This window comes from Rhinoderma darwinii, chromosome 6 (genome assembly GCF_050947455.1).
Source record: "Rhinoderma darwinii isolate aRhiDar2 chromosome 6, aRhiDar2.hap1, whole genome shotgun sequence".
Taxonomy (NCBI): Eukaryota; Metazoa; Chordata; class Amphibia; order Anura; family Rhinodermatidae; genus Rhinoderma; species Rhinoderma darwinii.
Genome location: NC_134692.1, coordinates 56,832,009 through 56,850,141, shown reverse-complemented (window position 1 = coordinate 56,850,141; position 18,133 = coordinate 56,832,009). Strand labels below are relative to the sequence as shown.

Here is an 18,133-nt window from a genome sequence, read left to right as displayed (position 1 = left end):
TTAAGCCAAAACGTAAGAATTAATACACTACATACTTGACACTGGCAGAAATCAAATCTCTTCGATACATATTCATGACCAAGTCACGAGAAATAAGGGTGAAGTTGAGCTCATAAATGTCATAGACCCATTCATTTCTTTTTAAGACATTCTGAATCCAACAAGTCAAATGACTAGAACTGCTCTGGAGCAGGAGGAAGATCACATTCGATCAAATTACTTGTATCACTATTTCTTTTAATGGTCAGAAACAAAAAAGGAACAAAATGAAATGGCTCAAATGACAATGATCCTCTTCAGTTTATAAAGTGGCCCCCCAGGGGCTCATGGAAGTCTGGGAAGCCTCAATGGTTCTGTTCAGGAACGTGTTTGTTGTTAGGTCATCATTCAGAATAGTGCATGATTGACTCCACATAGTTGCCTGGGAAAAGCCCCGTCACCCCATTCATGACTCCTTCATACCAACCATCGTCATTCTTCTTAATGACATATATGATGGCTCCTTCCTGAAAGGAAAGCTCGTCTTCTTTATCTTTTGAATAATCGTAAATTGCCACAACTAGAAAAGGAATAAAAAGAAATAATTGTATTACATAGGTATTTTAAATGATTAATTCATTTATAGGACACTAAAGATACAGTGAGAAGCCTGAAAGGATAAGTCTTTTATAGAATGATCATAAATAGGTGCTTATTCAATATCTGCCTGCCTAATCAACATGCTTTTATTAAGTGAATCACAAAACCTACATTGAACCATATATCAGCCTTCCTGTAAGGTCACATAATATTAGATTTATGTTCTAATGACCGAATGGAATGTGTGAGTGAAAGTGAAATAAATATAACAAACCTATAGCAAGGAGATCAGTAGGATAGCCCAATAGAGTTATACTAGTGGATGCAATTACACCATGTGACTATGGAACCAAGAGGTGGGTGTATCACATGATCCCTTCAGCAGCTTTGAAAAGAATCAAGTGATGAAGCCTTAGACCGGGTTTCCATAGGTCGGAAACGCTGCGTAAAAATCACACAGTGTGTCCTACCTGGAATCCGCAGTACAATTTCTGCTGCGGAAGAAATAGCTCATACTTACCCCCTCTGTCTTCTCTGCGCGTAGTCCGGACTCCTACGATGATGTTGCAGGCCATGTGACGCTGCAGCGGTTACACGGGATTAAACTTCATCTCAGGAGGCCGGACTACAGGAAGGAGGGCGTTCTGGGTAAGGATTTTTTTTTTCCGGGTTGCAATTTTTGAAGCGTAATCTTTGCTATTACGCCGCAAAAGTCGCAACACTTGGCTTTCTATTGCAGGTTTTGAATCCTCATTGAATGAAATTAAATTTAACACCGCGGTTCAATTTATTAACATTTACGCTGCGTTTTTTTCCTGCAGCTTAGGCATGACCTTTTCTAAATCTCATCCACTTTGCTGCTACTGTTAGATTGGGCTCCCACCGTGCAGATTTGCTGCAGATCTTGCATGCGTTTAGGTTCCAATCCTGGTTTTGGCTAAAAAACGCATGCAAAATCTGCACTGTGGAAACCTAACCTGAATGCTGCGGAATTTCCGCACACAATTCGATTGCATAAATTCTGCAGCGTTTAAGCTACGTGGGAACCCGGCCTCATACTCCTGTTTTTGAGGAGTTGTGAAATCTAGGATGCTTTCAGGGCCCCCTTCATGTTTGGCACATTAGTGGACTGTATATTCCCTAGCATAAACAATCACACTGATGCTCTAGTTTAACTCCTTTCCATCCTGGCAGCTGGACTTGACTAATAAGAGAGTGTGGTTTCACAAATAAAGAACACGGCACCAAATCTCTAAAAATTGAATATTCGTACACTGCAAATATTCAACTCACACAATTTTTTTTTAACATTAGACAAAGTGGCCAACTCATTTAAAGGGGTTTTCCCATAAGGGACATTTATGACATATCCACAGGATATCATAAATGTCAGATAGATGCGGGTCCCACCTATCTCTAGAATGGGGCCTCCTAAACCCTGTTCCAGCTTTTTGTACTCACACTGCCTCCCGGCCACTTCCTGATTACGTGGTCGGGAGTTACGGAAACGGCATAACTCACTTAGCTACGCTGTTTCCGTAACTCTCAAAGAAATGAATAGCAGTTACAGAAACAGCATAGCTCACATGCTACGTTGCTTCCGTAACGGCCATTCACGACTATGGGAGTTATGGAAACAAAGTAATGCAGCGAGTTATGCCGTTTACGTAAATGCCGACCACGTAATCAGGAAGTGTCCGGGACTCGGCATGAGCACAAAAAGCTAGAACGGGGTTTAGGGGACCCCGTTGTAGAGATAGATGCGGGTCGAAGGTGGGACCCGCATGCATCTGACATTTATGACATCCTGTGGATATGTCATAAATGTCCCTCATGGGAAAACTCCTTTAAAAGGGAAGGTGTCGATTTTTTTTTTTATTATATTGCTTTTAATAAAATATAAACAAAACTTTTATTTATTAGTGTTGTCACATTCTAATTTTTACTGTGTTCTTACTTTTACTTCTCTATGGGGGCTGGCATATTTTTTTCATCTCTGTATGTGTAGATTAACGACACATACAGAGATGGAATACGGCACATACAACCCAATAGAGAATGCGAACGGGAGCCGTTCCATTCTCAGAAGCGTACGCCGTCTGTGTGGGAACGGCGCATGCGCCGCTCCAACACAGACCAAAAAAAGCTTGTTCGCAGAGCAAAATCCGGCGCCATTTTCATGTGGACCGGAAGCCGCTGCCGGACAGTAAGAGGACGACTTCCGGCAGCGGCTTCCGGCCATATGTTCAGGCGCAAGGAATAGGAGCGTAGACCGCAGGTAATTTGTGTTCGTGTATGTGATATGTGTATTATGTTCGTGTGACACTGTCTGCTGAGCCCTGTATCTAATCCTCCTACACTGTGCAGTCGCTCAGAAAATGGCGGCACACCGTATAGGAGGTTTGAAGATTCAAACCCTTCCTTCTCCTGGCACTAGCCAGAAGAAGGGAGGGGGGATTGTGTGAGGACACTAGAGGAGTGTGTGTACACCCCAAATTTGCAGCATAAATCAATGAGGCTATAATTGGCTGCATCCTTAAATTGGTTTTCCCACTAGAAGAATTGATAGAATATCATTGGATATTCCATTAATTCCAGATCGTTGGGGCTCTGACAGACAGGACCTCCACAATCCTCTGAAGAATTAACTAGCGCTGCAGCACCGTCAGTTTTTCTCTGCACATCAGTACATTACAAAAGCAATGTCTAATAGTTCCCCGTGTATCGGAGATAAATGCTGAATCCACCTATGTAACAGAAATCTTTTCGCATACCCTTCTCTAAGTAGGTCCTTGGTGCCCAAGGTGGGTCTTCTTCAGCATATGGGTCACTGTACTCTACTACTGCAGCTTCCTCCTCTTCATAGTCTTCTGGAGGTGGGGGCGGAGGAGATTCATCAAATACAGGTTCTTCTGCAGGAGGCGGTGGAGGTGGAGTCTCCGAAACTAGTTAAGCACAAATGTTAAAACACATTATGCAAGAATAAAAGTATAAAAAGCAAAAAGTAAACGGCGGTTCAACCGGTATAGTACTTGCTGCACACAACACTCTTTGCTTTTATTAAAATAGGAAATTGAATCTATATTGGTTACCTGGAGTGCAATTTTCAGAAATAGCATAAATTAAACAGATGTTAATAAGACATTCCTGTGCTACTAGAAGGTAATGCTTTTGAAAGTAAAAAAAACAAACATACGAAATAAATTTTGGCTTCTATTCTAATTTGATTTACAAATAAATATTTAGGGTTCTCATCCTACTTAGCCTTTTAATACAATTCACATTTAATTTTCAGTTATAAGGTTGGGGCTAGACAGACATTTGTCTGTAGTGATTGATAAATCGCTGTCCATAGGAATGCATTAGACAAGGGCTACACACATTGTATTTATCTCACATTAAAAAAATTGCTGCGATAAATCGTTGTCCATAGAAATGCATTGAGTAGTTTGAAAATCTCTTCAAATTCGCTCCAGACAAGTGTATAGCTCTAAAATCCCAGCATGTAGCGATGAAAATTAAATTGCTAGCAAATCTCTTCACTGAAGCGATTTGAAGAGATTTTCAAGCTACTCAATGCATTCCTATGGAGTGAGATAAATATCCCTAGCCTAATTCATTCCTTTGGACAGCAATTTAATCGCTCACTACAAAAGTCTAGGTCTAGCCCCAGCCTTAAGCACAGCAAAAAATAGAAGCCTGAAAAAGAACACATCCAAATATACAAAATATAAAACATCTCAGTACAGATCACTCCTGTGGTTGTATGTTTTTTTTACACACAAAGTAAAAGTGGAAATAAAAAAAATGACTGGTTAGAGAGAGAGTAACAAACTTACTATTTTCTTGAACTCTAGCCACGAATCCCATCAGAGGTAACTGTGGAGTTACCTGTAGTATAGAAGGGGGTGGAGGAGCATGTGATACTGCGAGGAAAGGAGAAACTATTTTACTATTTAACCTAAATAGAACACACACGCACATAATATATAATAATAATAATACATTTTACAATCCTTACATTACAGATGTAAACTAGAAGGGGTTGATCAGGAATAGAAAAAATGGCTGCAATACCACACACAGCCAATGGACAAGAGTGGCACTCTTTCTGGAATAAAATCACCAATTTTTTTCTAATCCTTGACTACTTCAACAGTGTTCGCTAGGTTACCTTACAGGAATTGCAGCCTGGTACGCGGTTATTATTATTTGTAGAATAAAGTACATTACCCATTGTTTATTTTTCAACCCCTGCCCATGTGTCTTATTTTGGCATTTGGACGTCAGAGTAGGGGGGGGGGGTCACGTGTCAATACAGCTCTCACTCTGGCAGACATGGCACGTCCCTGCATTACACAGCCGAGCATTCATTTGGAATTTGTGTGGCTGGCCGTGCCTGCTTTTTAAAAAAAAGGTGTTGTCTTCATGAGAAAATCCCTTTAACAGTGTCCGTACTGCAGGGTGGAGTCTTGAATTGATGCATAAAATGCATCAGTTATATATAATCCCATTTCAGTATCATAGCCTACACCATTGTAACAAAAACAAGCAATAAAACAAATTATTCAGACTACTTTGTTTAGTGGACAGCGAAGGCAAACAGAACATCTATAAATAAAGTCACGGTTACAATGAGACCCTGCAGTACAGTCCTAGTAACCGGCCAAAAGCTTCTTTAGTAATGGATAGGAAACCCGCTTCAAACTACTACTATTACTTCTATGGATTTGAAGAAAATGCAAGCAATTATTTAAGTATTTTGAGGCCATTTCTGGCTTGGCCTGGTTAGCTCAAGGACTGTTAGAGGCTCTCAAATGGCAATCTGCATTCTAGGGTACACAAGTAAACACAAATGGATTTAGGTATCAAAACTGTTTTAGAGAAAGAGCGACCGAGTTTCACATAAAAGTTAAATTTTATTCTAACTTCTAGTGGAAAAAGTAACATGAACTATGGTTGATATGGGCAACAAGGCTACTTTTTCCCTTCAGTTTTGATATACAGCCCTAATGTCTGCTCAGAAGTATGTTGCAGTATTGCCTGCAATATTTTACAAACAGTAGCGCAAGGAGGATGATTGCTGTTCCCCAACCAATTCTATGTAAACGGTTAGTTCCTTGCTAAAAAATGTTCGGTTGCGATCTCATTAATAAAAACTAGTGCAGAGAAAATGTAGAGGAGATCCCAATAGCAACCTGATCCAAAGCACCTGCAATGGAAACATAACAGCTGGGATATGACTGGTTGCTATAGGCAACACCTAAAAAGTATAAATGTACATGTTTAAACCTATTGTCCAATGATATTCTCAGCACGGGCACCTACTTTTTCTGTTTGTTGCCTGCACGTGGACATGTAACGCTATTCTGAAATGCCCGATTTAAATGTGCATGGACTATGCTAGAATAGGGGCACAATACCGCTTTGCTCACATCTGAGCTAAATCTTTCTATTGTTCTGGTCCAAAGAAAATACCGGAAGTGCTGGATCTGTCATATGACGAACACCAATGGTGCCCGACGGAACCCATTGGGGAAAATATTTTAGGACTGGCATGTCAAACACCAGTCTTAGGGCTTATTTAGACGAACGTGTAATAAGTCTGTGCACCGCGTGTGATATTCACGTGTGTCGCACGGACCTATGTTAGTCTATGGGGCCGTGCAGACTGTCCGTGATTTTTACGCAGCGTTTGTCCGCTGCGTAAAACTCACGACATGTCCTATATTTGTGCGTTGTTCGCGCATCACGCACCCATTGAAGTCAATGGGTGCGTGAAAATCACGCGCAGCACATGGAAGCACTTCCGTGTGACGTGCGTGATTCGCGCAACAGCAGTAAAAAGTATGAATGAAAACAGAAAAGCACCACATGCTTTTGTTTACAGTGTGTCATAATGATGGCGGCTGCGCGAAAATCACGCAGCCACGCATCATACGGCGATTACACACGGAGCTGTTAAGTACCTTTTGCGCGAGCAAAAAGCTGCGTTTTTTGCGCGCGCAAAACGCACACGCTCGTGTAAATCAGTCTTTAACCTAATGTACACATCTTTGGCTGTTCGTGCAACAGAAATGCAAATCTACACCGGCTATGAGCAGGTGTAAATTTGCACCATCATTTATGCCCCATTCTGGTGTAAAGGAGGATAAATCTGTTCTGCTGAAGGCCCCGCACCTTATGGCTAAGTCCCAGCCCCTTTTTATTGCCACTTTTGGAAAGTGGCAAGAAGAGTTGCATATTTTAGCACAACTATGACGTGCAACCAAATTTGTGACTTTTACACGTTAGAAAATGGCGTAAACCTGTTAATATACTCCCTCCACTGACTTTAATGGGTTACGTCGGGTTTTAGTCATGGTGTCCATAGTTTTTCACGGACTCTGCGACAGAAGCTCCTAACAGTCAGGTAAGTTAGTAGTAGGCCCCCACAACAGAGCAGACAGAAGAATATGTGTCTGTAATAGTACCAAGTCACGTGACCTTTTAACTAACATAATAGGATGAGAATCTGGCTACCAAAAACAGAGGAAAACAAATTTGGTTTAACAAAAGTGATAAAAAACCTTCTGCATTAATTAATTCAAAAGGCAACCAGATTTTCTTCTGATCGCAAACCAAGAATCAGAGAGAAGAAAAAAAAAAAAGGATAAAATTTCCTTATCTAAATAACAATCTTCCCATCATTCAGTCATTCATATCACATTTAGCATTAATAATCTAAAGCAGATCTATCAGTTCAGAATAGGTATCTAGCCGGAAGCATCTAGTACAAAGAGGAGGTTGTCATTTTTATTTCAAAAGGGTGAGCCTGAAGATAGTCCTGATCAGAAGTCCTTCCCACCTATTCTTTGATTGACAGCCTATCTCCATTTCTGCTGCTGGAAGATCTCACCCATGGCCATAATTGAACTGCATACATCAAAGCCTTTAAACACACAGTGAGCACGTACTACAGTTCTCACGCATGTTCTAAGATGCCAAGGCTATGAAATGTCTATCATTCGGAAAAATGCAAGTAGGAGCTTTGGAAAATATCTTCAATGCAATAAAGGTACTGTATCCGAACATACACGGAAATAAGTGACAACCTTCAATACTACTTCTTTGTATAATTACGTGATTACCCAAAAGAGAGACAGGTCAGAATTATTGACACCCTCAAGAAAATGAGCAAATATCTCCTAAAATTTTTGAAGACCAAACGGGTGATTTTAAGTATTTATTTTAGGAGAATTATTTTTTTATATAGAACACGCATAGTTGTTGCTTTACTAGGAATAGAGTATTCTTCCAAAAACAATAGGTCAAAATGATAAAATATTTAAAATAATGCTAAAGAAATGTCCATCTTTTGGCAAAGTAGCCGCCTTGTTAGGGCGTGTTCACATCAGCGTTGGGCTTCCGAAAGTATAGTTTCCGTTTGCATCACCATTGATTTCAAATGGTTTTTTCTTTTTTTTTGTTCCAATGTTTGTTTTCTTCTGTTCCTCCAGGTTTCCGTATCTTTACTGAAGAGATAGCGGCGTACACTATGCTATTGTTTCAGTGAAAAAAACAAATTGCAGAAAGCAGCTTATTGCAATAAATTCTCATCATGGGAGGCTTTACCAAATAATAATAATAAATAAATAAATAAAAGTGGCAATATAGTTATGCTACTAAAGAAAAAACTTTTTGTTTAAATATATAACGTGTGAAAATAAAAACTATGCAGGGTACCCCATGAATTTTAAGTCTAAACCAATCTGGTTATTGTAAGCAGAAATTTTTTTTCTCCAGAGACAGGGCAGCAAGTGCAAAAATGGAGGGGGAGAAAAAATAAATAAATAAAAAAAAAAAAGTGTGCCTGGTCTACAAAAGTGAGTTTTGAAATTACTTGTTTGAATTTTCTGAATTTGGAAACATAGCGTTTACATTTGGCACAATTTTTACTATTTTAGTAACAAGGATATAATCACAGTTCACAGTCACATTAAAAAGAGCAAGAGGAGACCAAGATCACTCAGTTTTGAGTAACGCAATGTGGTATTGAAAGCAAAATGCCATCAAAGGACAAACTTAGGCTCTGTTCACATCTGCGTTCGGGTCCCGTTCTGACGTTCCATTCGGAGGTTTCCGTCAGAACGGGACCCTGAGCAGACACAAACAGACACCGACGGAAACCAGAGGTTTCCGTTTCCATTACCATTGATTTCAATGGTGACTGAGCCGGTGCCCGTAGTTTCCGTTTGTCTCTTTTGTGCACCGGACCCGTCGTTTTGCCGGAAGTAATAGCGTAGTCTACTACGCTATTGCTTCCAGCAAAACGACATGTCCGGTGCACACCAGACACAAACTGAAACCACCGCCACCATCACCATTGAAATCAAAGTTGATGGAAACCTCTGGTTTCCGTCGGTGTCAGTTTGTGTCTGCTCAGGGTCCCGTTCTGACAGAAACCTCCGATGGAACGCGAGATTACGCTTGCTCTGCTGTAACTACCACAGAAACAGTAACGAAGTACAGGGATTGTGCATAGACATCCCGTGGAATGTCTATTCACTGTCTAAACACTTCAGTATCGTTAATGTCTTCGTATAAGACAGCACATACTGATCTAAAAGGATCCCTATGCGCTGCCTAAATGAATGGAGAGGAGTGCATGATGCTGATTGGTCAGCGTCATACACTCCCCTGTACAACGCCCACTTGGTCTAAAGTAAAAACACGACCACTTGGGCATTAAGAAACTCATTAGCATAAATCTAAAATCGCTAATAAAGTGGTGAAAATAGATCGTTTTTGTAAATAGAAAGCACTGCTGTCACCTACATTATAGCGCCCAACTCCTTATGTAGGAGAAAGGGCACTTATAATGTGGTGACAGAGTCTCTTTAAAAATACAAATTTTAAGAGGGGATTTGATGAATGGCTTTACACTAGTTTTCTAGCTTTGAAAAGTCGCAAATTATGGCGCACACCCTATTTGCAACTTTTTTGCAGTTTTACGCTTTTGTAGGAAAGTGGGTGGGATTAGTAGAAGTTGGTGTTACTTCTCGCAGACCAACAGATTTACCATAATTCACCAAATTACCGAAGGCCATGGCGCAAATCTACACCTGCTCATAACAGGTGTAGATTTCAATTTTAAATACTTGAACGTAATCAGTTTCCCCATCTGGTAGTGGATATAATTCGTTCCAGTGTCGCTTCTGTCGTAGTTATTGCAGGTAAATTGACAACTTTTGGGTGCAGAGTGAAGTGAACTTGAAAATAAATCCTTGAGTGCCAATGTCTGCTATTGCAATAAGCTCCAGGCAGCAGCATGCCCCGTGTATGCATACAAACTCCATACTCTCTTGGTTGTCATGTCACTTACCAGTGGTAGGTTGTCTTGCAGGGAATTCCCCAATGAAGAATTCCCTGAGCTTTGGCGCAGAAACAACATTGGCTGGAACCTCTGATTATACTCAGGCATTTTCAACAGATCTCATATTCTGACAGCCAAACATGCAGCAAAGTTATTAAGAGGTGTGCACCTCTTAACAAATTTGACACATTTTTATTTCAACACTCTTAAGCACCAGCTTTTATAGATTCTCCGTAAGGTTTTTTTTTTCTCTTTTTCTACTGGGAGCTGTATAACTGAAATGCAGGGAGAAAAAAATGAACAAAAAAATGAACAATAAGGCTGGGTTCACATTGTTTTTTGTTTTTTTTTGCCTTTTCAGCATACATTTTTGTTTCGGTTGATGAGCTCCCATTGAGAGACATGAGAGTTTATCTACCAAAACAAGAAAATGCATGCTAAAGACGCAACAAAAATGCACGCACAGTGTCAACCCAGCCGTAAGGAGAGGAGATTGGAAGCATGGGCTTCACAGGTGATTTGCCAATTAAATAAAGGCACAGAAAGCCTGGTTACTGACAAATCTGTTAAGACTCAAGAATGATTGGTTGGTGTGAAACACACAAGCACACACACAGGTTCTCTCATAACAATGGTATCAGTTCAATGGGTGGGAGCTACTAGGCAGAAAGTGATCAGTCAGTTCTTGAAGTTGATGTGTTGGGATCAGAAAATATAGGTAAGCCTAATGATCGGAGTGCCATTTACCAGGGAGCAGCAGCTCCTCATATGCAGTGGTTAGTCCCTACCAGAAACAGGGTCATGGGTGCTCAAGGCCCATTGATGCGCTTGAGGAGCGAAGGTTAGACGTCTGGTCCGATCCCGCAGAAGGGCTACTGTAGCAAATTGCTAAAAAAAAAAAGTGAATGCTAGATATAAGAGTTGTCAGAAGACAGTGCATCGCAACTCACCACATATAAGGTATATCAGAGTGCCCATTCTGACCCTAGTCCACTGCTAAAAACGTACAAAAGCACACGAGTATCAGAATAAGGTGGCCTGATCTGATAAACCATGTTTTCTTTGACATGACGTAGACGGCCAGGTGCGTGTACGTCGCTTACCTGGGAAAGAGATGGCACCAGGATTCACTATGGGAAGAAGGCAGGAGTGTGATGCTCTGGACAATATTCCATGGGTCCTAGCATTCATGCGGCTGTTACTTTGACACGTACCACCTACCTAAACAGTGCTGTAGACCAAGTACACCCAATGTTGGTAATAGTATTTCCCAGTGAGAGTTGGTGGCCTCTCAACAGAATAATGCACCCTGCCTCACTGCAACAATTATTCAGAAATGGTTTGAGGCACATGACAGAGTTCATGGTGTTGACTTGGCAGTTTGCATTTCCAAAAGGCATATAATCCAAGTTGAAACAATTTTGCAATACAGCACTGTAAGATATAGTGCAGGTTGGGATCACTCCCCGAGTGCTCCAGATTGAAGTTTTAAAACATAACTGCTCCAAGAGAGATCACCAAACTTATGGGAGGTCTGATGTAGCCTATTGCTGAATTCACTACATAAAACCTTTTTAAATACATGCCTACTATAAGAACTACGCCGATCACTTTCTTTAATGCCATTCCTTAGAAAGAACATGCACGGCGGCCCAGTGGTCAGCACTGAAATCCTGTGTTCGATTGTGACCAAGGAGAACATCTGCATGAAGTTTGTATGTTCTCCCCGTGTTTTTAGGAGTTTCCTCCCATACTCCAGAAACATACAAAAAGGGACTGTATATTGTGAGCCCCACTGAGGACAGTGAGAGTTATGACAACTTCTGTGCAGTGCTGCAAAATATGTTGGCACTTTATTAGAAAAATAAATGAATGCAAAAATATTGCATCATAAATATTACATATGAACAGTGGTGTACACATTAAGGATGACTATAGCAGCCATCAGGCAAACGTTTGAGTGATGTGCACAAAACCACCCAACAATGCATGCTAGTGAACAATACAATGTTATACCCGACCTTGTTCACTGCCACTTTCCAGAACCTCAATGGAGGAAATAAATACAATATGGATAATCTCTTAATCAGACTATTTTTGTGATAATGCAAAAAAAAATATGATTCAATGGCAGAACAGACTTGGGATGGAGGGACACCATCAGATTAGCGAATTAGGCATTCCATAAAAAAAACCTTCTAAAACATGCTCCATTAGCATTTCCTCTATCTGCAGACATGAGGACAACATCAAACATGGAAGTAAATATAGGATTTCGCAAGAAACACGATTAAGATCTGTGACCTGCCAGTGCTAGCCCAACTTATGATTCATTTGTACAGTTATTTTTAAAGCCAGAACTAGTGTAAAATAAACCTTTACTTCCCTTTTGCTAAACAAGATTGCACAACTAGAAAAGGATTTATGATATTTTTTAAAAGTCCCTGTGCCTCCATAAAAGTGATAGCAGCCACAGTGCGTCACTTACTATACTCGCTCCATGTCTTCTACATACACCGCTGTGATGCTCCTCTTCTCTGCGCTAAGCTCAGCGCATACCAGCTAAAAAAGTATACGACTCTTGACAGACACACTAACACAATACATCAAGGATGCGGTTTTTCCCATAATTCTAATTAAAAGTGTCTGAGCGTGGACATGTTTTCACATATGCTTTGATGCTGGCCTAGATCCTAAGGAGTGGCTCGCAAGAATAGGGGATTCCAAAGTACGTATCAAGTAAAGTAGTAAGCCAAAGCTAGTTCAGCACTATTAGAACATCTATAAAATGTAAAGAGCCTGTCCTAACAGCTGGCGTCTACAGTGCCTTGCAAAAGTATTTACCCCTTTGGAATGTTTTTCCCGTTTTGTTGTTTTACAACCTAAAATCAAAACAAATTTTTGGGGGTTTTGCACTGTTTGCTCTAAACAATATGCCTACCACTTTGAAGGTACAAAATATTTTTAGTGTGACACAAACTATAATTAAGACCAAAAAAAACAACAGACATTTAATGTGCATAAGTATTCACACCCCCCCCCCCCCCCCTGAAAGTCAATATTTTGTGGAGTAACCTTTTGCTGCATTTACAGATGTGTCTCTTGGGGTATGACTCTATTAGCTCAGCACATCTAGACACTGGGATTTTTGTTCACTCTTCCAGGCAGAACACCTACAAGTTAGATGGATTGCGTTGGTGTACAACAGTCTTCAAGTCATGCCACAGATTGTCAATTGGATGGTGGTCTGGGCTTTGACTAAGTCATTCCAAGACATTTAAGTTTCCCCTGAAACCACTTCAATGTAGCTTTAACAGTATGTTCCTGGAAGGTGAACCACCATCTCAATCTCAAATGTCTGGCAGACAAACAGGTTTTCCATAAGAATGTGCCTGTATTTATGGTCATCCATTTTTCCTACAATCCTAACCAGTTTTCTAGTCCTTGCTTCACTGTGTGAACTGTGTTCTTAGGGTGATGGGTAGTGTTGGTTTTGCACCACACACAGTGTTTCCCATGATGGACAAAAAGTTTAATTTTGGTCTCATCTGACCAGAGAACGTTCTTCCATGTGTTTGGGGAGCCTGTCCCATGCGGTTTGGTGATCTCAAAATGTGTTTGTATTTTTCTTTAAAGAGGCTCTGTCACCAGATTTTGCAACCCCTATCTGCTATTGCAGCAGATAGGCGCTGCAATGTAGAAAACAGTAACGTTTTTATTTTTAAAAAACGAGCATTTTTGGCCAAGTTATGACCATTTTTGTAGTTATGCAAATGAGGCTTGCAAAAGTCCAAGTGGGTGTGTTTAAAAGTAAAAGTCCAAGTGGGCGTGTATTATGTGCGTACATCGGGGCGTTTTTAATACTTTCACTAGCTGGGCGCTCTGAAGAGAAGTAACATCCTCTTCTCTTCAGAACGCCCAGCTTCTGACAGTGCAGATCTGTGACGTCACTCACAGGTCCTGCATCGTGACGGCCACATCGGCTACAGTTGATTCTGCAGCAGCATCAGCGTTTGCAGGTAAGTCGATCTTACCTGCAAACGCTGATGCTGCTGCAGAATCAACTGTAGCCTCTGGTGCCTATGTGGCCGTCACGATGCAGGACCTGTGAGTGACGTCACAGATCTGCACTGTCAGAAGCTGGGCGTTCTGAAGAGAAGAGGATGTTACTTCTCCTCAGAGCGCCCAGCTAGTGAAAGTATTAAAAACGCCCCGATGTACGCACATAATACACGCCCACTTGGACTTTTACTTTTAAACACACCCACTTGGACTTTTGCAAGCCTCATTTGCATAACTACAAAAATGGTCATAACTTGGCCAAAAATGCTCGTTTTTTAAAAATAAAAACGTTACTGTAATCTACATTGCAGCGCCTATCTGCTACAATAGCAGATAGGGGTTGCAAAATCTGGTGACAGAGCCTCTTTAAGCAATGGCTTTTTTTCCCTGGCAATTTTTCCATAAAGCCGAACTCTGTGTAGTGTACGGCTTATAGTGGTCATATGAACAGATATTCCCATCTCTACTGTGGATCTTTGGATCTCCTTCTGTCTAATAGTTGCAGTCTTTGTTGAATCTCTGATTAATTCTCTCCTTGCCCGGTGTGTGAGTTTTGGTTTGCGGCCTTCTCTGGTCAGGTTTGCGGCCTTCTCTGGTCAGGTTTGCGGCCTTCTCTGGTCAGGTTTGCGGCCTTCTCTGGTCAGGTTTGCGGCCTTCTCTGGTCAGGTTTGCGGCCTTCTCTGGTCAGGTTTGTAGTTGTGCCATATTCCTTTTAATTTTGTCAAAGGATTAAATGGTGCTTGGTGGGATGTTCAAAGTTTGGGATATTTTTATTTTTTTTATAACCAAACTCAAATCTACACTTCTCAACTTTGTCTCTGACCTGTTTGGTGAACTCCTTGGGCTTCATGTTTAGTGGTGCTGCAGACCCTGGTGTCTTTCAGAACAGGTATATTTACACGGTTTTGTTTTTTTAAAAAAGGTATTTTTTGTTCACTCCACTGTAACAATTTATACTACTGTATTTTATCAGGTCCATTACATAAGGTCAAATTTAAAATCCATCTCAATTCCAGGTTGTAATGCAACAAAACAGTAACACAAAGAGGGGGGGGGGGTTAATACTTTTGCTGAGCACTGTACGTTGTGAACCAAATTCCTTAAAAAAAAAAAACAAAACGTAAATCTAAATTGCATATCTCTAGTAAATAAAGTTGCACATCCAGGCTACTACAACACTTTACCTACAGAAGTCAATTTTAGCAAACCTAACCAACTATGAAGAAAAACTATGAGCACACGGTTCCTTCAGACACCTCCTAGGTCCCTTGTGTTTCAAAATCTGCACTCCTGCGGTTCTGCAAAATGTGCTTGTTTCTATACAGAGCGTTTCTGCATACAGCACAATGAAGATGGAAGTGGGTTTTCACTACAAGATGTATTAAACTGTCCGAGGGTAGACTAAAAATGAGTGCCTGGAGTAAGAAATAAGCAGGTAAAAACCAAATTCGTAAAGACAGCTGTCAGAAGAAAGCAACAAGCAGAAACAAAATTGTTTCACCAGGGAGCAAAATTCCTTAATTTGTCAGTTTATAGTTATAGGATAGAAGACATTCTGATATTCTGCTAATCCATAATAATGCCATCTCATTCGTTTTAATACTATGTGGTGGTGCTGGGGATGATTTGCTTTATTCAGATTACCGAATATGCCTACAGAAACTAGTTATGTGTATGCGGCTGTATGGATAGAATTGTGGAACCAGAAGAACTATATGGGTACTACTAACGCAAGGACAATCTGTAGCAAGATACCACATCATGTGGCACTAAAACACATATTATTCAGGGTACTTGTGTACCATACCACGTTGTTTCTCTACGTGTTCAATTATTGCTGTTTAAACACAATTCCTTAATTGATGTCACCAATGTGTGGGCACAAAGCCATAACCATTTACTGCTACATTAAGGTATTGAGTGTACACTGTCAAAATGGTGTAAAGTTAGGGTACTTAAAGATGCAGTGGATTTTGATGGCCCTTAAAATGTCATAGTTTCAAAGAAAACCATGATCCATATGTCCTACTAGAGCATATGGACATCAGACAAGGATCCCCCTAATAAACACAACAGAGTCGACGAGGCAGACCCAGCTCAACTATGCACTACATGGTCGGCCACTCTTTGTAATGGCCGCCATCTAATGTGAGTTTCAGAAGACAGACCCGTGACCGTTCATGAACTGCACTGACTTCTATTTATAAAGGGGACAGTAGAAAAATAGTAGAGGGAAGCCCCTAAAGCCCTGAATAGTACCATTATGTTAAAACTTCTATAAATATATTGGACATTAGAATTGCACCTGCTGTACCAAAACAGCTCCTGCTCTGGCAGACCTGGTGCGTCCATGAATTACATGGACGGTCATTCATTTTAATGGCTGGCATTCAATGCTACATGTCCCCTGCAGGGGAAATGCATGGCTGGCTTCTTTATGACAAGGGTTGTTTTAGTGAGACAATCCCATTATTGGAATACTTTTGCAACCCATACTGAATAATCCAACAGTTAACAGATTTGCTGAAATCTATTCGTGTCTAAGCCAGAAAACAGCCCCATTCCTCAGGGCATAGCAACTAGGTTTAAATGTTTTGTAGTAATTTATACGTCATTTATACATCCTTAACAGAGACAGGTTTACATGAAGATCAGGTTATTTGTTCCTTTAGGTTTCTAAAGCTGCAGGGACTTAAAAGGGGTTATCCGGGGACCAAAAGTTGCAAAAAATACATTGCATGAATCACTTACTAATGTACTTTAATTTGCAATTCGGTACTAAAATTGTGCAGTTAAAACATATATGGACAGTGACATTGGGAGCAGTGATTGAGTCCCCGGGCAGAGCATCAGCTGATGCTCTGCTCAGGGACTCCAGTAGTGCTGCCAATGTCAATATATGGACAGTGACGTTGGCAGCAGTGCCGAAGTTCCCAAGCAGAGCATCAACTGATGCTCTGCTCGGGGGCTCCAGCGATCAGAAACCCCTGAAGTCACTGACCAAATGTCGGGAGCAGTGCTGGAGTCCCGAGCAAAGCTCTAGCCGATTCTTTGCTCAGGGACTCCAGCAATAGGAAATGCGACAGGCCCTTGCGGTCATGCCATCGATAATACGCCGACACACACCACACAAGAAGCAAGCCCTCAGTGACGTGGGGCCGTGTCGGCGCGTCATCAAGATTAGAAAAGCTCCAGGACTTCCGGGAACAATTCACCGGATTTGAACTGCACGATTTAGTACCGAATTTTAAATGAAAGTACATTAGTGACTTCTTTTTACATAAAAATATTAATGCAATGCTATTTTTGGCCCCTTTAACCCCTTTAAGATATATCGTTTTAGCACTACGCAGACTCTATAAATAGTCAATCCGGATATTGAAATATCTTCAACACTATGTTCCTTCGTATCCGGACTATTTAGTTCCCCTTTAACACCACACCAAATCTGCTTGTGTATGTGGCATTAACTTCTCTAAAAAAAAAAAACTCAGCATGACAACTATTCAAAAACCCAAACTTTGTTTTCGGATTTACCAACAGCTACCCTAACATAATCCTATGCTTCAGTAATCATTCTGAACCTGGACCAAAGGAAATATAACAATAACCAGGGCTGATGTCAGTAGGTTGCAGTATATGGTTTATTGTGGACTGAAGACTCTTGAATATAAAGCTGCAATTTCCACATTCAGAAGCAGCAGCCTCTTCTTGCTTGGTTCAGCTCGCGTAGTACAACTCCTACACAGGCTGATCTAGTCACACATACCGCGTATCATGTGCTCAACTTGTTGCATACGCATTTGGTAATTTTTTTTTAGATTATTTTTATGGTTATGTTTTTACCAGCAAAGAAAGCAGTGACATAAAACTTTAACTTATTTGAGATCACACTAGTATTTCATATGACTGGTCAATAAATCGTACTGACCTAGCACTTTTTTCACCCTCACATTTCTTGCAATTGCTGGCTGCTTCATGTCCCTTTTGCTTACCAGTCTGACAAGCATTCCACAGAAAAGAACAGGTGGTCTATCTGTGAGCCAGAAAGTTAGAGTAATATTAGAGAATTCGGAGATCTAGAAAGGGGTTAACAAAGGTAGAGCAAGACTTAGAAGGCAGACAGAAAATGTAGAA

At 40.7% G+C, this 18,133-nt stretch overlaps 1 protein-coding gene across 27 annotated transcripts in view; it reads right to left on the bottom strand.

The window, feature by feature from the left end:
* Positions 1–216: 216 nt before the first annotated feature.
* Positions 217–18,133, bottom strand: part of ABI2 (abl interactor 2) — a 104,408-nt gene continuing 86,491 nt past the window's right edge. For 14 of the 27 annotated variants that reach the window (XM_075829805.1, XM_075829817.1, XM_075829804.1 and 11 more), the window contains 3 exons: positions 4,419–4,505; positions 3,354–3,524; positions 217–559 (listed from right to left, as the gene is read on the bottom strand). In XM_075829805.1, coding sequence (XP_075685920.1) covers positions 384–559; positions 3,354–3,524; positions 4,419–4,505 — 434 coding nt within the window. In that variant the 3' untranslated portion in view covers positions 217–383. Of the gene's footprint in view, positions 560–3,353; positions 3,525–4,418; positions 4,506–17,927; positions 18,033–18,133 lie in introns of all 27 variants that reach the window. The other 13 variants (XM_075829802.1, XM_075829813.1, XM_075829808.1 and 10 more) reach the window with 1 other exon arrangement.